Source organism: Chiloscyllium punctatum, chromosome 37, assembly GCF_047496795.1.
Source record: "Chiloscyllium punctatum isolate Juve2018m chromosome 37, sChiPun1.3, whole genome shotgun sequence".
NCBI lineage: Eukaryota > Metazoa > Chordata > Chondrichthyes > Orectolobiformes > Hemiscylliidae > Chiloscyllium > Chiloscyllium punctatum.
In genome coordinates, this window is record NC_092775.1 from 36,280,694 (window position 1) to 36,300,907 (window position 20,214).

The window sequence follows — 20,214 nt, forward strand, 5'->3', positions numbered from 1 at the left end:
CTATCTCAGGCTTGATACAGTGCTGCAGCAAAGCTCAGGGCAAGCTGGAAGAATGGCACCTCATTTCCACATGGGAACCCTGCAGCCTCCAGGACTCGATAACAGAGTTCAATAATTTTAGGCTCTAAGCACCCATTGAATCTCCCAGGCTAATCTCTACCCATTCCTTTCTCTGCCCAGTTGTTCTATCTCTCCGGGCTCCACCTCCGCCTATCATTTACTCCTTCCCCTACCCCCTCCTCACCTTCAGCATATATGCCAACCTTTTCCAAGCTACAACCAGTTCTGAAAAAGGATCACTGGACTGGAAACATTGACTCTGTTTGCCCTGCCAGACCTGCTGACTTTGTCTCGCAATTTCTGTTTTACTAACATTTACTGGCGTTTCGATGAATGAGGGGTAGTACCCGATCAAATTGTAACAGAATTGGACAAGATTAATGCAGGAATGACTGAGGAGCGCAGAACCAAGGGTCACAGCAAAAGGATACATGGGCCATTTAGGACTGAGAATGAGAGAAGTTTCTTGACCCAGAGAGTGGTGAGCCTGTGGACATCTTTGCCACAGAAAGTGGTTGAAGTCAGAACATTGAATGTGTTCCAGAAGGAAGTTAAACATAGTTCTTAGGGTTAAAGGGATCAAAGGTTTTGGGGAGAAAGTGGGAACAGTTTACTGAGTTCGATGATCAGCTGTGATAGAATTGAGAGGCCAGATGGCTTACTCCTACTCTTGTTTTCTATGTTTCTATGTCATCCCCTGCTCCCATGAACCATTCCGTCAGAATCGTAAGTCTCACTCTCTGCCCTTTAGTTTTTCCATCCTTTCTGACATGAAATGAACTCAGTGATTGCATTTGAAAGATGTGTTAATGCATCATGATTTGGAGAAAGAAAGACAGGCTCTTAAATAATCAATTTTCAAGTCTAATTAAAGGAAAAAGACAAAGACAATTTTATAAAAATAACAGAAAAGCTACAGATCCTCTCTCTTATTAAGGGGATCAGATAACAAGTTCTCCTGAATGTAAATGTGTCATTTAAAATTAGTGTCCAAGATGCTTTGCCTCCCCATAATCCTCTGAAAAACAGCATTCAAAGGTCACCCTCCAAATGTCTTGAGTGCTGTGAGACTTCTGTACTGACATCATAGATGTAGACTAAACTGACTGCAGAAGGTTAGGGCTGATCAATCGCTGTGCAAGTATCATTTTAACAGCGTGATCAGTGTTAATCCCAGCCATATAACCTATCTGTCACTGAAACTTAATATTTAGAAATGTAGTGACTCCTTCCTTCATCTCAATTACTATTGAATTGTTAATTTTAAGAAAACCTTTTTTAAACATTTTTATATTATCATTTTTACTTGTTGTGATCCAGTCATTTTTTTTCCCACTCATTATTTCACTTCTTGTACCAGATTTGATATTGAATTCACAATTCTAACGGACACTTCCTGGTTTAGACCCTGTGATGCTCATAATTACTGTTCAAGACAATGGACAAGCACAAGCCCTCTCAATTACTTGTGCATTTGCTGCCCACTGCAGGCTCTGACCAATTATTAATAAGTTATCTTCATTATCAACAATGTTCACTCATCAACACCGTTGTTATTAATATGCTACTTCTCAAGTTTGTTTAGCTAAAACATCCTTCAGAAATAAATAAATACCATAAGTGTCAAAGCAACAAATGCATATTGATATTTGTGTAAATAATGTTGCAGAAAACCATGAATGGTGAGGACCGAACCTACCTGATAGATGGGGAGAAAAGGAACATCTCTAAATACTCCTGACAGGCACAGCATGCAGGATATTTGTGTGCCAAAGTAGGCTGTAAAACAGCTAACTGAACTATCTGATGGATGTTGGAAACCCTTTTTTGCTGGATAATTGCAGACAAGGTTGTTATGATCCTTGAAGTAATGTGAGAGACTGGAAGTAGTCTCCATGGCAACAAATGCAGTTGTTGAATTGCCATACCCCTAGTGTTCAAATGAACACAGATGGAAATGGTGAGCTGAACTTTGAACCTCACATTTCTTTCAAAGGTTATCCAAAAATAAACCACAGTCTTATTGAACCACTATGTTTTACACACACACACACACACACACACAGTGAAATTACCATTCCCCCCTTTGTATTAGTTTAAAGCTGTCAACTCTGTTTGTAAATAAATTCCATTAAGGTGCATGGTTTTATATGCATCACTCTTCCTGGCCTCAGGTTGTCATTGAAGAAATCTACTTTTAATTGAGGTTACACGGCTGTCAATTTGCACACAGCTCGCTTCCACAAACAGCAATATGATCATGATCAGATAACTTTTTAAATGAAATTGGTTAAGAGAAAATCATTGGTCAAGATCATTAGAGAAAACTAGCCTGCTGTTAAAGTAGGGACCAGGAGACCTATATAAGGTCATCTTGTAGTTTTCTGACAGAAAGGCCAGCAAATTGAATCATTGTTGTGACAGTGGTTGAGACCATTGTGCAAATAAACTGGACTGGAAGTAGTAATAAAATATGTTACAAGCAAAGTCTATCCTTAAAGATCTAAAGATGATGTGCACTTTCGCCTTTCCCTCATATTTTGACTCCAGTCTTGAAACGTGTTTTTTCAGAGTGACCATTTCATGCGGATTGCCACTCTGGTGCTTTTTCATGAAAAGAGGGAACTCTTCATTTCTGAGAGGCGATTCTGCTCAAGGTTCCCTCCAAAATCGAAGAGTGTATTGCTGGGAAAGCACAGCCGGTCAGGCAGCATCCAAAGACCAAAAGAATTGATGTTTCAAGCATAAGAAAATCATCAGGAATGACTGGGTGGCCCAAGGGAGCTAAGAGATAAATGGGAGGGTGATGGGGCTGGGGGGAAGATAGTTCAGAATGTGATAGGTAGATGAAGTTGGGCGTGAAGATGATAGGTTGGAGAGGAGGGTGGAGCAGATAGGAGAGAAGGAAGATGGACAGGTCAAAAGGGCAGTGCTGAGTTGGAAGGTTGGATCTGGGCTATGGTGGGGGAGGGGAAATGCCCCACACCACAGCCTTCGACTCTGATCTCCAGCATCTGCAATGCTCATTTTCTCCCATTCCCTCTGAAATCCGGAGTCATGCTTCCATTCTGACAGTTCCTTCTAAGCACAGAACTGTAAGAGGAAGGCAAACCATGCCCCCTTTTCACTGCAGTTAGCTACTGTTTTCTCAAATTGAAAGGTTCTGCCTGCTACTTTAACAGCTGCTGTTAAAGGATTAAGCACATCCGATAAGTGTGATATTAGGATGCTGAGAGAGGGAGTGTGCCAGATGGGTAAGGTGTCTGGTAAGTAGGGTACCAACTGGGTAGGTTGCCAGAAGTGAGAAAGGAATAGCATGGCAGGATGCAAAGTGGCAAGGGGAGCAGATAAATGATGTGTTGTTTAGGGTAGGTTGGAAGAAATCTGATCCATTGAGGAGTGGGATGACGAGGTTAGGTTTTTGGGAGATTTGGATCCAGTGGTAGATCACAGAGGGAGTGTGTTTGGCCTCAGTCCCAATGAGCAGAGGGGAATGGGAAGGTGGATTGGGGCAGGAGTGTTGAATTAGGCGCAGCAAGGCTGTGTGTAAGGGTGGTCTAATTCAGTTAGGTCCGGTGGGTACAGAGAGCCTTATGGTGTCAGGATTCAGTGAGGGACAGGGGAAAACTGGTTGGGTCAGTTCGAGCTCGGCAAGGATGGGGATTGGACAGCTGCAGAGTAGGGACGGTGAGGGGGTCAAGTTGGGTCTGGTGGGGAGAGAAGCATCAGGGTTTGGATCAGGTCATATCTAATGGGGGAGGAGTGGGAGAGTGTCAGGTCATTTGGGGGATCAAGTCCAACTGCAGAGGTGAATAGTTGGGTTGGATCTGTGGGAGTGAAAGAAAGGGGTGGGGGTATCAGGGAGTCTTGGTCAGGTTCTAAATGTGTGTAAGGGCTCTGGGAGATGTGCAGTTGGTGCTGTGTGAGATAAGTATGGGCTCTGTTTGATAGTTACACAGGAGTTATGCTATGGATTTAACTGTCCCTCAGTGACTATTTTACTTAATTTCATTAAAACCATCTAAAGTCTCCAATTTAAATGGAAACGTTCAGAGAGATTGCAACATAAAGGAATTGCTCAGTGGACAGTTCAATTTCCTGGACAGTACTTTCGAAGAGTGCTATGGTAGGGATTCCACAGGGGCCCCATGTGCAACTTCAATCTGCAGTGACATATCCACTGTCTGACTGCTGCAAAATCTGCCCCCATTGTGAATCTATATGGAAGACCTGTTTTAAAGATCTGGTAATGTAATAAAATTTGTTTAATTTTTGCTCAAATTTAGAAATGGCCTGGAACTAATAGCTCTCCAGCCTACTTCACTTCAAGATGTTTTCCCTCAATCATCGATTGTGAAAATAACAATGTGTGACAAATTGCTGTCATTATTTCATTCATCTGATCTCTCCACCTGTAAAGATGGAATCGTATTTTTTCAATGTCACAGACAAGGATGGTTTGAACTAAATGAAATCCAGGAAATAGTTTGTTGGTTAAGTGAAAAGGTCAGGATCTCATTGAAAAAAAATATAAATTGTATGGATTTTAAAATGCAGGAGTGAATCAATAAGAGCAGAAATAACCTTGCCCCTTTGTAATTTCTGATATAAATTGGAAGGAGTAATAAATTGATGTCAGATATTTTATTGAAGTAATTACAATAGGCCCAATAGCTGAGTCAGGGATCCAGGATTATTAGATACTTCAGTGGTATTTTGCAAGTGGAGTTGAACAAAGAGTCTAAGTTAGAAGAGCTTTGTCGCAACTTGGTTTAGCAATTTTTTTTGCACGTATTAGTATTTGGTTCAAAAAAATTCAAAACATTGCATAGTAGGAAGCAATTCAGAGTTTCTTCCTTTCAAGAAATGCCTTGTACTTGATCTATAGGAATCTATTTGAAATTTAGTAACTGAACTTTTTCTTTTGTACTAAACCTAAGTCCTTAAATATGATAAACTCCCATGTTTATCAAAGACTTATAATGGTTAACTACAAAGTAATGAAATTCAAATACAGGTTTTCAGATCTTGGAGAATTACGAGAGGAGAGTATATTTTCAATTTTATTTAATTTTCAATCACTGCAAAACAAATGAATAAATGAAATAACCTTTTTAGTAACCATTTCTTTTAGGTAGTGCCTTAATCTTTTATTCATTACTATGGAAAAGCGTGACTGAACCCAAATAATTGCACACAGTTAATAAAAAGATGACCACGTTAAAGTTACTCTTATGAGGAATTATAAACTATTACTATTGAAGTACTAGCCCTAGTTGAAATTACCAGGCATTGTCTATGAAACAACAAAAAGGACAATGACCTTTGTGCTACTTCTGATTTTGATCTATGTTCACTGCAGCCTATTTTCAAATTAGAAATGCAGAACATTTTGGAAAAAGTAATGGCGTGAATGATACATTTGCAGAATCTGTCAACAATCTCTGTATGGGAGTTTTAATGGTTAACAGCCAAACCACATACTCAGAATATTCAAAAAATGTAAGGTTCAAGATACTGATTTGACCTCCAATGGTTTGGTCAACCATTATGGATACTAACGTTGTATTCTATTCCAGAAAGCCAACTGGCGAATTATAGATCTAGAGTCAATCATTGCACACTTGTGCATTTGTTTAGCGTACATATTATATGCACATACCTCTTAACTCATCTTAGGGTCAGAAGGTCTTGGTCCAAGTCCTAGCTGCTCAAGAGCTGTGCCATAACATGTCCATACAAATTAATTAAAAATAATTTATACATTCTTGAGGTGCAATGGTAGTGTCCCTGCCTCTTGGCCACAAGGGCTTGGTCCCAATTCCCGACCAGATAAATTAATCAACAAACATAGTTTTAGCTTCTGAGCATTCATTAGATATTTTATATCATCCTGTTCAGAGATAACAGATTATGTCATAACCCTGGAACAGGTGGGACTTGAACCCAGGCTTCCTTGTCCAGAGGAAGCCACACCACAAGGACCCCCTTTAAGTGTCCTCATTCTTACTTTCTAATGAGCCTGTTCAGAGAAACTTTTGCACACCTCTGGAACAGAATAAGTCTTGAACCTTACTTCTTCGTCCAGAGTTAGGGGTACTACCACTGTGTCTTGTGTGTATTTTTTTTATGGCAATTGTTCTGTGGTCACCATGTGGCTAGCTCTTAACTGAAGTGTTTATTGAATTCAAATTTCACCACCTGTTACAGTGGGATTTGAACCCATATCCTCAGAACAATAACCAGGGTTCTAGATAACTAATTCAGTTCATCCCTGCCTGTATTCATGTTTTTTTCTATTTTGGCTAGGGACACTGCATCACAAGAGGGCCCAGCAGTCATGGGTTTTTTTCGTTTGGCTGTATTTTCCCTCAAATCAGCCGTGTTTTGATTTGTTACAATGAGAAAGAAAAATGAAAGCATGTGTGAATGTATATATTTCCCCACCAGCAGGAAAGCACCTGCATAGCCAACTGAATATTTACAAGCAAAGCCTTTTAAGTCCTAGCAACAAGAAGTGAGGGCATGGGACAGGGTGCTTAGACAGGTATATGTGTATTCATTCTTTCCCTCCAAATCATTCATGGTTACAAAGTTATTAAAAAAAAATTACGAGACAAAGAAAAGACATCATTGTGAATAGAATTAATTATGTATGTTTTTTTCTACCACCAGGAAAACACCCATATGGCTAATTGTGTATTGACAAGCAAAGCCTATGAAGGGCAATGCTAGCAAAAAAAACAATGAGGGGGCATGGGTTGAGGGAGAGGGGGAGTGCATTCATTAGGATGCAAATTAATGGCCACCAGCTGTATGCAATTTAACACAATTAATCAACAATTAATAACTGGCAGTTGTGAACAGATATGTGTTACATAATAAAAACACTTTTTGGGGCACTTGTAGTGCAATGGTCTATCACTGGACCAGGAGGTACAAATTCAAGTCCCACTTTAATATTTCTGAAGGAGTTGATTAGAAAATATATAAAAACAGGGTATGGTTAAGAGCTGCTGTAATTTTGAATTCCTGGCCTGGCATCCAAAATGATGTATTTCTTTTACCTTTGGTCTTGTAGCTTGGGCTATGGTTGATGGTGCATCAAACGTTCATCCACGGAAAATGTACAATGAGAAGACACCTACAGTGATTGTCTCCAGATCCCATGCAGGAGCAGTGCAGTCTTTCAGCAAAGGAGCTTTTGGAAGTAACACCACTGTTATCCCTGCTGGTGGAGCAGGTGAGTAATCTCATTTAGCAAGTCTAGCTTGATAAATTTTCTATCCTGGCCTTCATGGTTCAGTTCAGTGATCTTACTGACAATATTAATATCACTCATGTAGGTGAAACCAAGAACTGACACTCTTTAAAAAAACAAAATTAATCCAGATAACAAGGCAAAAAATTTGATACATTGCATTGCAGTTGGGTGTCCAAAATATACCCACATATGGTTAAGGTAGAACATCTATCACTGTGATCCCAGGCCACTTTACCATTGGGTCCTGTTGGGAGCTCTTTGTCCAAAATGAAACCTACTGCAGAGGAGCTGCAAAGCAATCACTACAGCAAAGGGAATGGACAGAAACATCACAGAGACTGCAATACGACTTTAACCATCGACTTTTGGCTTGATGGATGCATTCAGGAGCTAAGTGGTCCCAATAAAGAAGGGAGGAGGGACCTTCATTAATAGGCTACATTCCTCCTTCATCTGAGGCGCTACTTGCCATCCTTCCAATAGTTTCTAGGGAAGGCGGAGAAAGCAATGAGCAAATAGGTATATCGACAGAGTCTGTTTCACCAGTGTCAGTTACATGTATTGAGTGGCAAAGAGAAAGATAATGATGGCTAGGAGGAAATGAAGTCCAGATAGAAATGTCAGCAAGGTGTTTGTAAAAGAAAGTCCAGCTGTTCTTCTCTGGTGATAGCCAGGCTTGGAAGCCTGTCAATATAACACTAAAACCTGATGCTGTCTTTGTGAAATGTTGAACAGTGGTGTCGCTGCAGCCACTGAATGCTCATAATATCATAACTTTGCAAGATGTGATAAGCATAAAAACATATCCATTTCTAGCCACATGGGGGCATATTTGCATCTTCTGTCAAGGAGTAGACTAAATACCTTTTAGCTGTGTGCTTTCCGATCTGCAAATGACACAGTGTCAAAGAGCATTTTAAGAATGTATTACTTCGCTTGTCAAATTGGCAGGCATGTAAGATGGTAAGTCAACCAGAAGACATCTGTAACAATAACCTTTTAATACTTCCTGAGCATGTATTTATCACTGAATTGCTGCAAATAATAAAGAATTAGCAATCTGGTTTTTTTAGTAAAGTCGTTAAATGATGACATTTATTTCCTTTCTAAAAACAAGAGCTTTAACAAGTGTTTTTTGAAAGTAATGAGAATGAGGTTGCAATGTGATTTGGACAGGCTGAGTGAGTGGACAAATGTGTAGAAGATGTAGTATAGAGTTTTGGTAGCAAAATTGGGAAGGCAGATTATTACTTGAATGGTTGTAAATTGAGAGAGGTAATGTTCAGCAAAACCTGGGTGTCCTTGTGAACCAGGAGAAAGTGAGGACTGCAGATGCTGAAGATCAGAGTCGAGAGTGTGGTGCTGGAAAAGCACAGGCAGCATCCGAGGAGCAGCAGAATACACGTTTTGGGCATAAGCCCTTCATCAGGAATCAGATTTCTGCTGCCTGACCTGCTGTGCTTTTCCATCACCACACTCTCGACTCTGTCCTCATGAACCAGGCACTGAAAGTAAGTGCACAGGTGCATGAGGCAGTAATTAATGTTGGCCTTCATAGCGAGAGGATTTGAGTACAGGGGCAAGGATGCCTTGCTGTAATAATTTAGGGGATTGGTAAGGCCACATCTGGAATATTGTGTGCAGATTAACTCTCTTTTTATCTGAGGATGGATGTTTTTTGCTACAAAGGGAGTACTGTGAATGTTTATCAAATTGACTGTCAAGATTGACATATGGGGAGAGATTGACTCAATTAGGATTGTATTCACTGGAGTTTAGAAGAATGAAGGGGCAGGTCTCATAGAAACTCAAAATTCTAATGGAACAAGATAGTTAGATGCAGGAAGGATGGCTCCAATGCTGGGGAATCCAGAAGTATGGCTCATAGTTTAAAAATAGAGGTAAATCTTTTAGAACTGGCATGAGGAGAAATATCTTCAACCAGAGAGTGGCAAGCCGATGGAATTCACTACCACAGAAAATGGATGAGGCCAAAACTTTGTTTTCAAGAAGGAGGTAGATATAGCTCTTGAACGCAAAGGGATATGGGGGGGTGGGGTGTGGAGATTAGGGTATTGAGCTCGATGATCAGCCATGATCTTATTGAATGGTGGAGCAGGTTTGAGAGTTGAAAATGGCCTCCATATCCTGCTCCTAACTTCTATATTTTTATATAACTCAAAAAGAATATAGTTGACCATATAGTTTGCCACATGAAATAGTTTTTACATTTGGCAGTTTCTTTTTATTTTCATAACTCAAAAGTGATAAACATTTGATATTTATCAGCAATACTCAAGTAGATAACTTGAGTATTGCTGATTAAAAAAACAAGTTTTGTTGAAGCATTTCATCTTACACACATCAGGACCTTTCACAAAAATCCAAATTCAAGGGTAAGGCCACCATTTACTGTATACTGCATGAGAGAAGAGTGCTGATTGGGTGGTACTAACAAAATATTGCTGTCAAGCCAAAACGACATTCTGCGTATCTGACAGATGAGTAATATGGTAGAATTGCAGTGCCAGTGTCATGTCAGGAATGTAGGCCATTTTTCCAAAGACCAGCAGGTTGTATCAAACAGTATATCCCTTCAGCTATTTGCAACAGCAAATACTGACCATACCCAGTTGGCCCACGCTCACAAGACTTGTGACACAGTGTCTAGCGTTGAATGAAATTCTGCAACTGGACAACATTTGCTGGATAATTCTGAATGTGCAAAGAAATATATAGACAACTAATTTAGGATTGTCATTTTGACCCCTTGTTTGCCACATTTGCCTGTACTAGAAAGTACATGTATTCATACAAAGGGTTAATTGCAGATGAAAATAATATATACAAGCAGAATATGTCTGGTTTAACTCAACAAAACAGGTGACAGCCATCCACTCATTTCATGGCTCATTTCACAGGACAATTCTCTGTCCAAACTTGGTTTATATTGTGAACAATGACTGTTAAAAGCCAGACAATCAGCATTAGTTGGTGCACTCTCTATGACAATGTGTCCAGCAAACAGAATCCACTTACCAGTCAATCAGCATTCTCTTCTCACGTCGTGTCATTGCTGGTTTTCCTCTTGAATTTATATTGTTGAGAAATGTCTTGATGTGCCCTTTGACAAAATGGCACATACTCAAATGGCACATACTTAGCAATACTCAAAATTAGTTGTCTACAAGTAAAGAACGTATGAGTCTATGCAATAAATATGCAAGTAAAACAATCATCTGCATGGACTGGATTTATAACATTTAATATCTCCCTGTCAGTGTGTTTGCAGGCAGAGGGGCCTGTAAAATGCAGTGTGCAGCCAGACTGCAGTCTTCCATTCCGCATCAACCTGTCTCCCTCCTTACAGGAGATAGTGGAAATGTCAGGTTAGTTAATGACCACCTAAGTATCTCATCCTACGCACTCTTTTTATTTTACCCGCTGCAAGGATTGATCCACACAAACAGATGCACAGTGTGCTGTTGGGCAAAGGGGATTCTCCTTTGGAGGTCCCTGTCCCTATTGGACTCTGACTTGCCTTAATATTTCCCACCCCACTTGTCCAGCCTCTTCCACGCCCTCATTTCATTCAGCCGATCAGGATCTGCTGACACCCCCGATGGCTACCTGAGGATGGACCACCATAGCCTCCTCTTCCTTGGGGACTGCCTCTAGTCCCAGCAGCAGCCACCAGTTGAACCTGGAACTGCTGTGACACCAGTTGGGTCCTACTCCATAAACATGCAGGTGAGGGGAGATCATGGCATAAAGATGATGGGCAGGCATTCTGTAGATACAGGCTAGTGCTTTGGGGAATATAGTTTCAAATCCCACCGTGGCAGATGTTGAAATTTGCAAACAATTGTAGGAGTGTACCTCCCGCCTGGGATAAAGACTCAGGAGGCAGACAGGATTCAGGCACATGGCAGACTTTTATTGAAACTACAATTACTTAATGCATCGAGAGGGCCAAAGATCTTCCCTGAATCTGGCCTCGACGTGAGAACCCAGTTGTTCTACAGCTCAGATCGGAAGAGAGATCAATGACATACTCTGATTTTTAAAGTACAGCATTTTTATACGTTCTGTGTTACAATAATCATATACAACGTGGTCCCAGTGTCCTTCCCCTTATTCCATACACCCAATCTGTGAAGCACCTCATAAATGATGGGCATTCCTATGGACAGCCCCAGGTTCCCATTATATCATGGTTCCCATGGTGTTTTAACAGACATTGTAATCACCAGGCTTTGAGATCTTTCTGTGCATCCTCTTAATTCATTTTCCAAAAGTTACTGGTTATAACCCTTCAGCCCTGTCCCAGACTTACTTATCTCTAAGGACTCTTTGAATTCTCTTATTCATTGTGTTCCATATGCTATCATTATCAAATTCTGTTATTCCTGTTATATTTTCCTCTGTTCCCTCAATGTATAGAAAACTGTGATGCTATCACTAATTTGTTGCAAAACTCATCTGATTCGCGAATATCTCTGCCATCCTTATTTGGCCAGAGTTACATGTGACTCCACACTAATGGGGTTGACACTTATCTCCCCTCTGAAATGGCCAAGCAAGCCACTCAGTTCAAGGGCAGATAGAGAGGGACAACAGATTCTGGCCTTGCCAGCAGTACCTATGTTCTATGAAAGTATAAAGAAAAAGACACATTGATCTGAGGAAATTAATGCCCCTGTGAGCATGAGTGGCTGCTTTGTGCATCCTTAAAAATCCAACTGCACAATGCAAAATCTGTCCAATGGAATGAAGTAGACACCATCTTTAATAAGGAGAAAGTGAGCACTGCAGACGCTGGAGATCAGAGCTTAAAAATGTGTTGCTGGAAAAGCGCAGCAGGTCAGGCAGCATCAAAGGAGCAGGAGAATCGATGTTTCGGGCATAAGCCCTTCTTCAGGAATCCTTTGCTCCTTTGATGCTGCCTGACCTGCTGCGCTTTTCCAGCAACACATTTTTAAGCACCATCTTTAATAATCCATTTATCATCTAAAATCAATTAGCAGAACAGTTCACTTGCTACTGAGTTTGTCAGCAGCAAATACAAGAGGGAATCAGCCTCTGATTGGAAGATCAGTGAGAAAGTGAGTGCTGGCAGTGAGGGACCACCACAGGGTGGGTGCAGCCTGAGGGAGGGGTAGGGTGGGGAATGTCTGGGAAAGGTGAGAATCATTTCAAACCCAAAGGAATAGTCAACTATGTAAGTAACTAAAAAACTTAAAAGCCACTGTGATAAGAAATTTCTTGCAAATGTCTGTGGAATCAGTAACTTAAGGCTGCAGAAGAAGCTAGTAGAAAATGCAGTGGTTACTGTTCGAATGAACACTATGGCATTAATTAAATTTCAGTCTAAGATTGAAATCTAAGGTGCAGTAACAGCATTATTAAAATCTTTCCCTTTGTGCTTATGGAACAGGAAAAGGATTAGCTATGAGCTCACCCAGGTGTAGAATATGTAATTGGCCTGATGGCTAATTATACGTAAGTGTGTATCAATTATTTTGGGGAAAAAAAATCTTTGTTGTTAACTTACCTGTATTGTGAGAATTTAAATACCATGGTGTCTAGGAAGTTAATACTTTGCTTGTGTGCGCCTTTAAGTTTAATGGCGATGTGATGTTTACTGAGGATATTGTTGAATTCTCTTAAATCTGACTGTGCCAGTCCAAGTACTCATTTATCAAAATAAATACAGAAGGTATTGTTACTTCGCAATTGCATTATCTAATAAATGAGTTAGTAAGAATGGTGAAGAAACTACTTAACGTATAATCTTTGAGAATATCTCGAGAGCCCTGGAGGGAATGAAAAATAAATATATTTTGACCTCTGCTTCCCAATGTTACAACCCTGATTCTGATGTTCACCCCAGCGTGTCAGATTGTAAATGGCTCAAGTGAAATTACAGGTAATGACCACTCTGCTAAAAGGCTCCAACCTCCAATTTTCTTTTTCTATGTGTTATTTTGAGAAACAACAGCACAACACTAGGCTCTGCAAAAATACCTATGACTTCCTACAAGACCGTGCTTGAGAGACTGCTTAAAGAACCCTGCAGTGTAAAAGTCAAGGGTAATCGTGATTTACTTGCGATATGATGGTAGACTTTCCCTGTAGAATGTTTTCAGTTCAATGTCATAAGTTAGCCACTTCTTCCCTGAGTCTGAGCATCCTCAATCATTGATTTCTTGAATGGAACAGAATAATCTTTATTGTCATGTGCACTCAAATGAGTGCAGTGAAAAATTAATAATGTCGCTGCTTTGTTGCCATCTTAAGTACTGGGTACCTAGGTACAGATACTTCAAGGCTTTGTTACAGAATTGAAAGAGTAAAAAAGCAAGTTTAGCGTAGGAATACAGAGTTTCGAAAAAGTACTTAACTTACTCAAAGCCCAAAATAAGAAAAAAGTATCTTTAAAAAGTACTCAAATTATAGTCCTTTTCAGATAGTCCATGCTGCTGGGTCTCAGTACACAAAGACTCGCTGTCCCCTTCCCTGGTCACCGTTCAGGACTCACCTCCGGGAATCGACTCACAGGCCAGACCAGGCTCGGACTGCCTCCCACTCCAGGCTTTGGCCCACAACACACCTCCTGCGCAGCATGGTTGCTAACTCATCTCGTGTGCTGGGCTGCACGCAGAGTCGCTTTAATTCTCCAGTCCCTCTGGGCAAGTTTATGAAGTTAAAAGTTTGGGGAGGAGCGAGTGTGGAGTTAGAAAGAAGAACAGCAGAAAAGAGAAGGAAAAGGACCCTATTATACTGCCATCTTGAGCACGTTGTTCCCAGCACCTGAATTAGTTTATATTGCCTTGATTAGTAACTCAGTTGTAATTGTGTCCTTGATAATTCCAGATAGAATCCAACAGCAGGGGGAAAGACTATCAATTAACGTTTCATCAAAAATCTGGGTGATAATTCGTCTGCAGTATATGCTTGCCTGATCCAGTTCAATTATCATTTTTTGATTATGAGCTGCCTGCTGCATAGTTATTAATAAAGTGTAGTACTTGGCATAAGAAATTATTTCTTTACTGTTGCTTATTAACAGGTCAACCACTAATGCTTGGCTAGTTCCTTGCAAATATTTGAAAATCAAGTGAAGTATAATCCACTGGACAATGGAAATTATTGTTATATATTATTGTGGTTGCACCAAAATCATAAAGAGAACAGCAGTTGCAGATAAACAAATGCAACTACATGGAAATTAAAATGTTCTCATGATGCTAGATTTTCCAGCATTGCTCTTTGTCAACAGTAAGATCTAATAGATTGTCCTTTTCCAAGATTCTCCCAAAGGGATTCTGGACATCATTAGTGGGCACTGTGCATGTCAGGCTGGTTGACATTCCAATTTGACACATTCCCTGTGGGAAATTGCTACATTTGGCCTGTGATTTCCATCGCCCATATAGGATTGAGCACTCCTCTGTGTAATTACAGCCCCACACCTGTGTCATACCTGCTCACTGCACTGTGTCACCACTTATGTCAGCCGTATTTATAATAATGTTTTGTTTTTGATTCTATTTAACCACAACAACTGCAATATCTAGAATCAGAGAATCCCTACAGTGCATAAAGAGATTGCACTGACCCTCTGAAGAGCATCCCACAGCTAACCCACCTAATCTGCACATCTTTGAATTGTGGGAAACTGGAACAGCCAGGGAAAGCCCACATAGCCGTGGGGAGAACGTGCAAACTTCACAAAGACAGTCACCCAATGGAATCGAGCCCAGGTCCTTGGTGTTGTGAGGCAGCAATGTTAACTGCTGAGCCACTGGACTGTCTGGCTGTGGCTGACCATGTCAACTTGGCATCGACGTGCACTAATGAAACTTGCCAAGACTTCTCTGAAATTACCTTCCATACCCATGATCTCTCTCACCTAGAAGTGTTACTGCAAAGGGGCTACCTAAAACCTCTCCTTCAAGTCTCTCCCAACCCTGAACTCCTTCACTGCTGCTGGGTCAAAATCCTGGAACTTCATTCTTAAGATCAATGAGGCTGTATTGATGGCAAATGTACTGTGGCAATTACAGAGAACAATTCAGCATCGTCTTCTTAAACACACTTAGGAATGGTGAATTAATGTGGAATGCCCACATCCTTTAACTCGAGTTAAATGATGTATCATGGTTTTGCAGTTGATCAGATTAAAATAAAAATACTCACCCAGACTGACACTTCCTCCTCTCTCCTACATCTGTCAGCCAACCTTTTCTGCGGACTTATTCTTTTTAAAGTTCTGTGGTGAAATTATCTATTTGCAGCAACTGAAAGAGAAAGGAAATGAACCCAGGGAGGGACAGAATCTGTCCAGGGCAAGAAGTGGTGGTCACTTTGATTTGATTGTTCTGAATTTCTAACCTAATTTCTAATTGAATAGTGATGACTTTTTAAACTCTTTTTGCAGAAAGGGAAGATTAAATAGGAAGGGTTTGGAGGGATTTGGGCTGAGTGCTGGCAGGTGGGACGAGATTGGGTTGGGATATCTGGTCAGCATGGACAAGTTGGACCAAAGGTTTCTGCTTCTGTGCTGTATGACTCTATCACTACTGTGATTGTTATTATTTATGCATTGAGCAATTTGATTATGACAGGAATTCAAACCCAGTTTTAACCTGCGGGGGGTTATGGCAGAATGGGTGAACTCTCGGTCTAAGATCTAGGCTATTAAAACTCCAAAGCCTTATTTTAATACGGTTTGTCCCCGAAGCTGATTGGAATGAAGTCACGGCCAGCAACTTGGAGTGGTAATTGTGGTGAGAACTGGATACAGCCATGGATATGAGAAAGCTCACCTGTACAAAGAAGGTGTTGGAAATCGCTTCGACCAGCTACAAATGAAGGATGCCCTCTTCTGCACCTCCCTGTTACCAGGACTAATTCCAATGTCAGTGTTACCATCTGGTGTAATATTGCATCTGCACCAAAAGAGGCTAAGCTTGTGTTTAAGTGCTGCCTACCTGGGGTCTGCATTTGTGTAGTAACTTGATATTTCACACTCAGCACTATTCCAGTTGGAGCAATGGATGATTCTTGAGCAACAGCAGAAATTAATACATTTATTTACTTCTATAGTTTCTGGACACCTATTAACCTTATATTAGGCTTCATTGAAGCTCTTGAATTCTAATGCTCATGAATTTTAATATTTTATTTGCTTGCCACATTGATACTAGTTCAAGCATGAGTTTGTTTGGCATTTTGTGATCCTGACCAGCAATGTTTTACTGTTTTAAAATTGTTTTATATTTATTCTTCAGGTGAAATATTAAGCCATGATCATATTGAATGGTGAGGCAGTTTTAAAGGCTGAATGGCCATCTGTATATTTCTGTAACATTGGAAATCTTATTTTAACATTGTATTTTGTTTTGCTCCAATACACAACAGGATACAAAGTTCTTTCACTTTTGGATACTAGAGAAGACATACAACCTGACAGTGCAGATTTGTACATCCACGTCACCTTCATTAAGAAGTGGGATATTTGTGCCGGTAATGCCATCCTGAAAGCTCTAGGGGGGCATATGACAACAATTGAAGGAGACAACATTGATTACAGTGACTCTCCTTCCAATTCTGGTGGACTTGTAGCAACTGTTGGGATAGATCACCATGCTTTGCTTAAACGATTACCTGACCTTAAAAATCTTGCTCCCAAAATGTAGACTTTAGAGAAACTGAGAAAAAACAGTCTTCTTGCTGTTTTGCTCATTGTGGTGAAAATCAGCATATCCTGCACAATATTTCACATCTAATGTCAATGGATTTGTTCAGCATTGACTCGGAAGCCTAATCAACGCCAAGGTCTCCTGAAGCCATTCTTATTGTTCAGATGATTACAAATTCTAACTTCAACTCTATTTCCCAAAAACATAGCATCTTGTTTAAATGACAGGCCCACACCACTTTGAGCATTCTTTTTACATATGGAATTGTTATTTAAATGAACCTTTCACTGTGATATTTAAAATTATAAGTCTACATCATGGGATAAGCTATTTACAGCTGAATGCTTAACCTGAATAGTTAATGTTCAGTTGCCATTTTCTTTAATGTATTGGAACATAAACTCACTGTGACAGAATAATTCTCCATGTAGTAAGCTTATATCATCTGGGTTATCTGGGCAGATGAGACATGGAGACTTGACTGGAAATGGGGTGGAAAGGAATATAATTGGTAGAAAACTGGTCAGAAACTATGTCACGCATATCTTTGAATTTGGTTAATGAGCAAAATATATCACCTGGTCCAATGTTAGCTGGCAATAGGTGTGTAGCATACAGAGTCTTGTAGGGATGAGGTATCTATTCACCAAAGAATGGGAAAGTTCCACAATATTCAACACTGGTAACTGTTGCGGAGATACTTGAAATTTAATTTGCTGCTTTCCAAAAAAAATTGTTCATGCCAGATTAAATTCTGTACCAGCCCTATACATTGGTCTCTGCCGAAGAGCAATATCATAATCATAGACAACGTATCTTGCAGCTACATTAAATTTAAATACAATTTTCCCATAGCATTCTATTTTGTGAAACTAGATATTCAGTTAAAACTTCTAGGAGAAAGTGAGGACTGCAGATGCTGGAGATCAGAGCTGAAAATGTGTTGCTGGAAAAGCGCAGCAGGTCAGGCAGCATCCAAGGAGCAGGAGAATCGACGTTTTGGGCATGAGCTCTTCTTCAGGAAATGCGATAGGTGGAAGGAGGTTAAGGTGGTAGTAGGCGGCCTGTCACCCCAATGTGGAGGCGCAGGTGAATTTGTGGCGGATATCCACACACATCATTTACTGCATCCACTGCACCCGATGTGGCCTCCTCTGTATTGGGGAGACAGGCCGCCTACTTGTGGAACATTTCAGAGAACACCTGTGGGACACCTGGACCAACCAACCCAACCACCCCATGGCTCAACACTTCAACTCCCCCTCCCACTCCACCAAGGACATGCAGGTCCTTGGACTCCTCCATCGCCAGACCATAGCAACACGACAGCTGGAGGAAGAATGCCTCATCTTCCGCCTAAGAACCCTCCAACCACAAGGGATGAACTCCGATTTCTCCAGTTTCCTCATTTCCCCTCCCCCCACCTTGTCTCAGTCCCAACCCTCGAACTCCGCACCACCTTCCTAACCCGCAATCCTCTTCCTGACCTCTCCGCCCCCACCCCCACTCCGGCCTATCACTCTCACCTTAACCTCCTTCCACTTATCGCATTTCCAACGCCCCTCCCCCAAGTCCCTCCTCCCTACCTTTTATCTTAGCCTGCTTGGCACACTCTCTTCATTCCTGAAGAAGGGCTCATGCCCGAAACGTCGATTCTCTTGCTCCTTGGATGCTGCCTGACATGCTGCGCTTTTCCAGCAACACATTTTCAATTCAGTTAAAACTGCCATATGATGAATGGAAACTTCCTTTAAGCTATAGCCAATTGTTATTTTCCATGATAATTTCTCAGCTTGATAACCTCGGAAATGTGGATAGGACAGCTGATGAGATCATTAATATGGTCCTCTAAGTCAAATTTTAGATTTTCAAAAATTAAAATCACCCTTAATATCTAAAAGAGACCTTGAAAATTGAAATTCTATTTTGAATCAAATTTTCCAACATTTTTTCTTGAAGGTGAAAGATAGTGGGTTTTTTAAGTATGTTGTTAAAAACTGTATAGGGATTAGTTAGTGCTAAAGCAAAATAGAGCATTTAAGGATAACTTCAATACCTTTGTAGATTTACATTTGACTTTTAAAATTTTGCGATCACAGAGGAGTTCTGGATGCTGTGCATGTTTTCCAAAGCAGAGCTGTACTTAAATCTGTTTCTTTCTGAGTAACCTTATGTGTGATTCCATGTTCCAGTGTTCCTAAAGAGCTCATCTTAGGAAATCACCACTATTTAGCAAGTGATTTTCTATTTATTAAAATTAATTGACAATATTACAAGCTGGGTCCCTGCTTTTTTTCCAAGATGAGCATGTGATGAACACCAGATTGCAGCACAATTCATAAAGCACTACAAAAGCCCGTATCAACTCTGAAAGCCCGAAGAATGCCTTATTTTATTATTTGGCCTTGATTCAGTCACGTTTCTTTTTTGTTGTTGATTGATTGATTGCATTCCTTTAACTGAGGTTGACAGCTTTGCCTAGTGTATTGCTGTCTAAAAGTAAGGTAAGTCTTCAGCTTTGAGAATGCATGCACAGCATAGTACAAACCATCTTCCACATATTTAATTAAATATCAGAAGGGGTCTACTATTGGAGAATGATCAATTTTAAGAGAATTCCATAATTGAACATTACTGAACTGGATTCCTGATTTTTAAATGATTATAGGAAAATAAAGTTCAGCCTGTTACCTTATTTAACTTTGTATGTTTGATTGTTGGAATTGCACTATTAACATTTATTTTAGAGACTGGGTTATTTGTTAATTATGTAAAAATAAATAATGACAAAAATGGTCCAGTGTTTAATTTTTTTTCTTGTGTATGCTGATGTAGAGCAAAAAGAATTGACAGTGTTGTAGCAGTGATGTTACTAGTCTAACAGCCCAGATACCCAGACTTCAAAGACATCAATCAAAATGCTATCTGAGCATTTAAATTGGAGGAGATGGAGGAATTTACTTTCAATTAGTTAATATGTGGAAAATAAAGTGGTGGTCATGTTAATACTAATCCAAAAACTCTTTGTTGGGAAAGCCTATCTAGTTCCCCAATGCCCTTCAGATTAGAACTCTGTCACCTTTACCCAGACCAATAGCAATGTTGTTACCTCTGAGATTACCTAACAAGACACTCGCTTATATCAAATGTCTACTAAAAAATTAAAATAAGAATAAAATTGGA

General features: G+C 40.2%; 1 protein-coding gene across 1 annotated transcript in view; it reads left to right on the forward strand.

The window, feature by feature from the left end:
* The window catches only part of bpnt2 (3'(2'), 5'-bisphosphate nucleotidase 2), a 66,939-nt gene extending 47,112 nt beyond the window's left edge, over positions 1-19,827 (forward strand). The window contains exons 4-5 of the mRNA XM_072556573.1: positions 7,142-7,303; positions 16,751-19,827. Coding sequence (XP_072412674.1) covers positions 7,142-7,303; positions 16,751-17,028 — 440 coding nt within the window. The 3' untranslated portion in view covers positions 17,029-19,827. The remainder of the gene's footprint in view (positions 1-7,141; positions 7,304-16,750) is intronic.
* Positions 19,828-20,214: the final 387 nt, after the last annotated feature.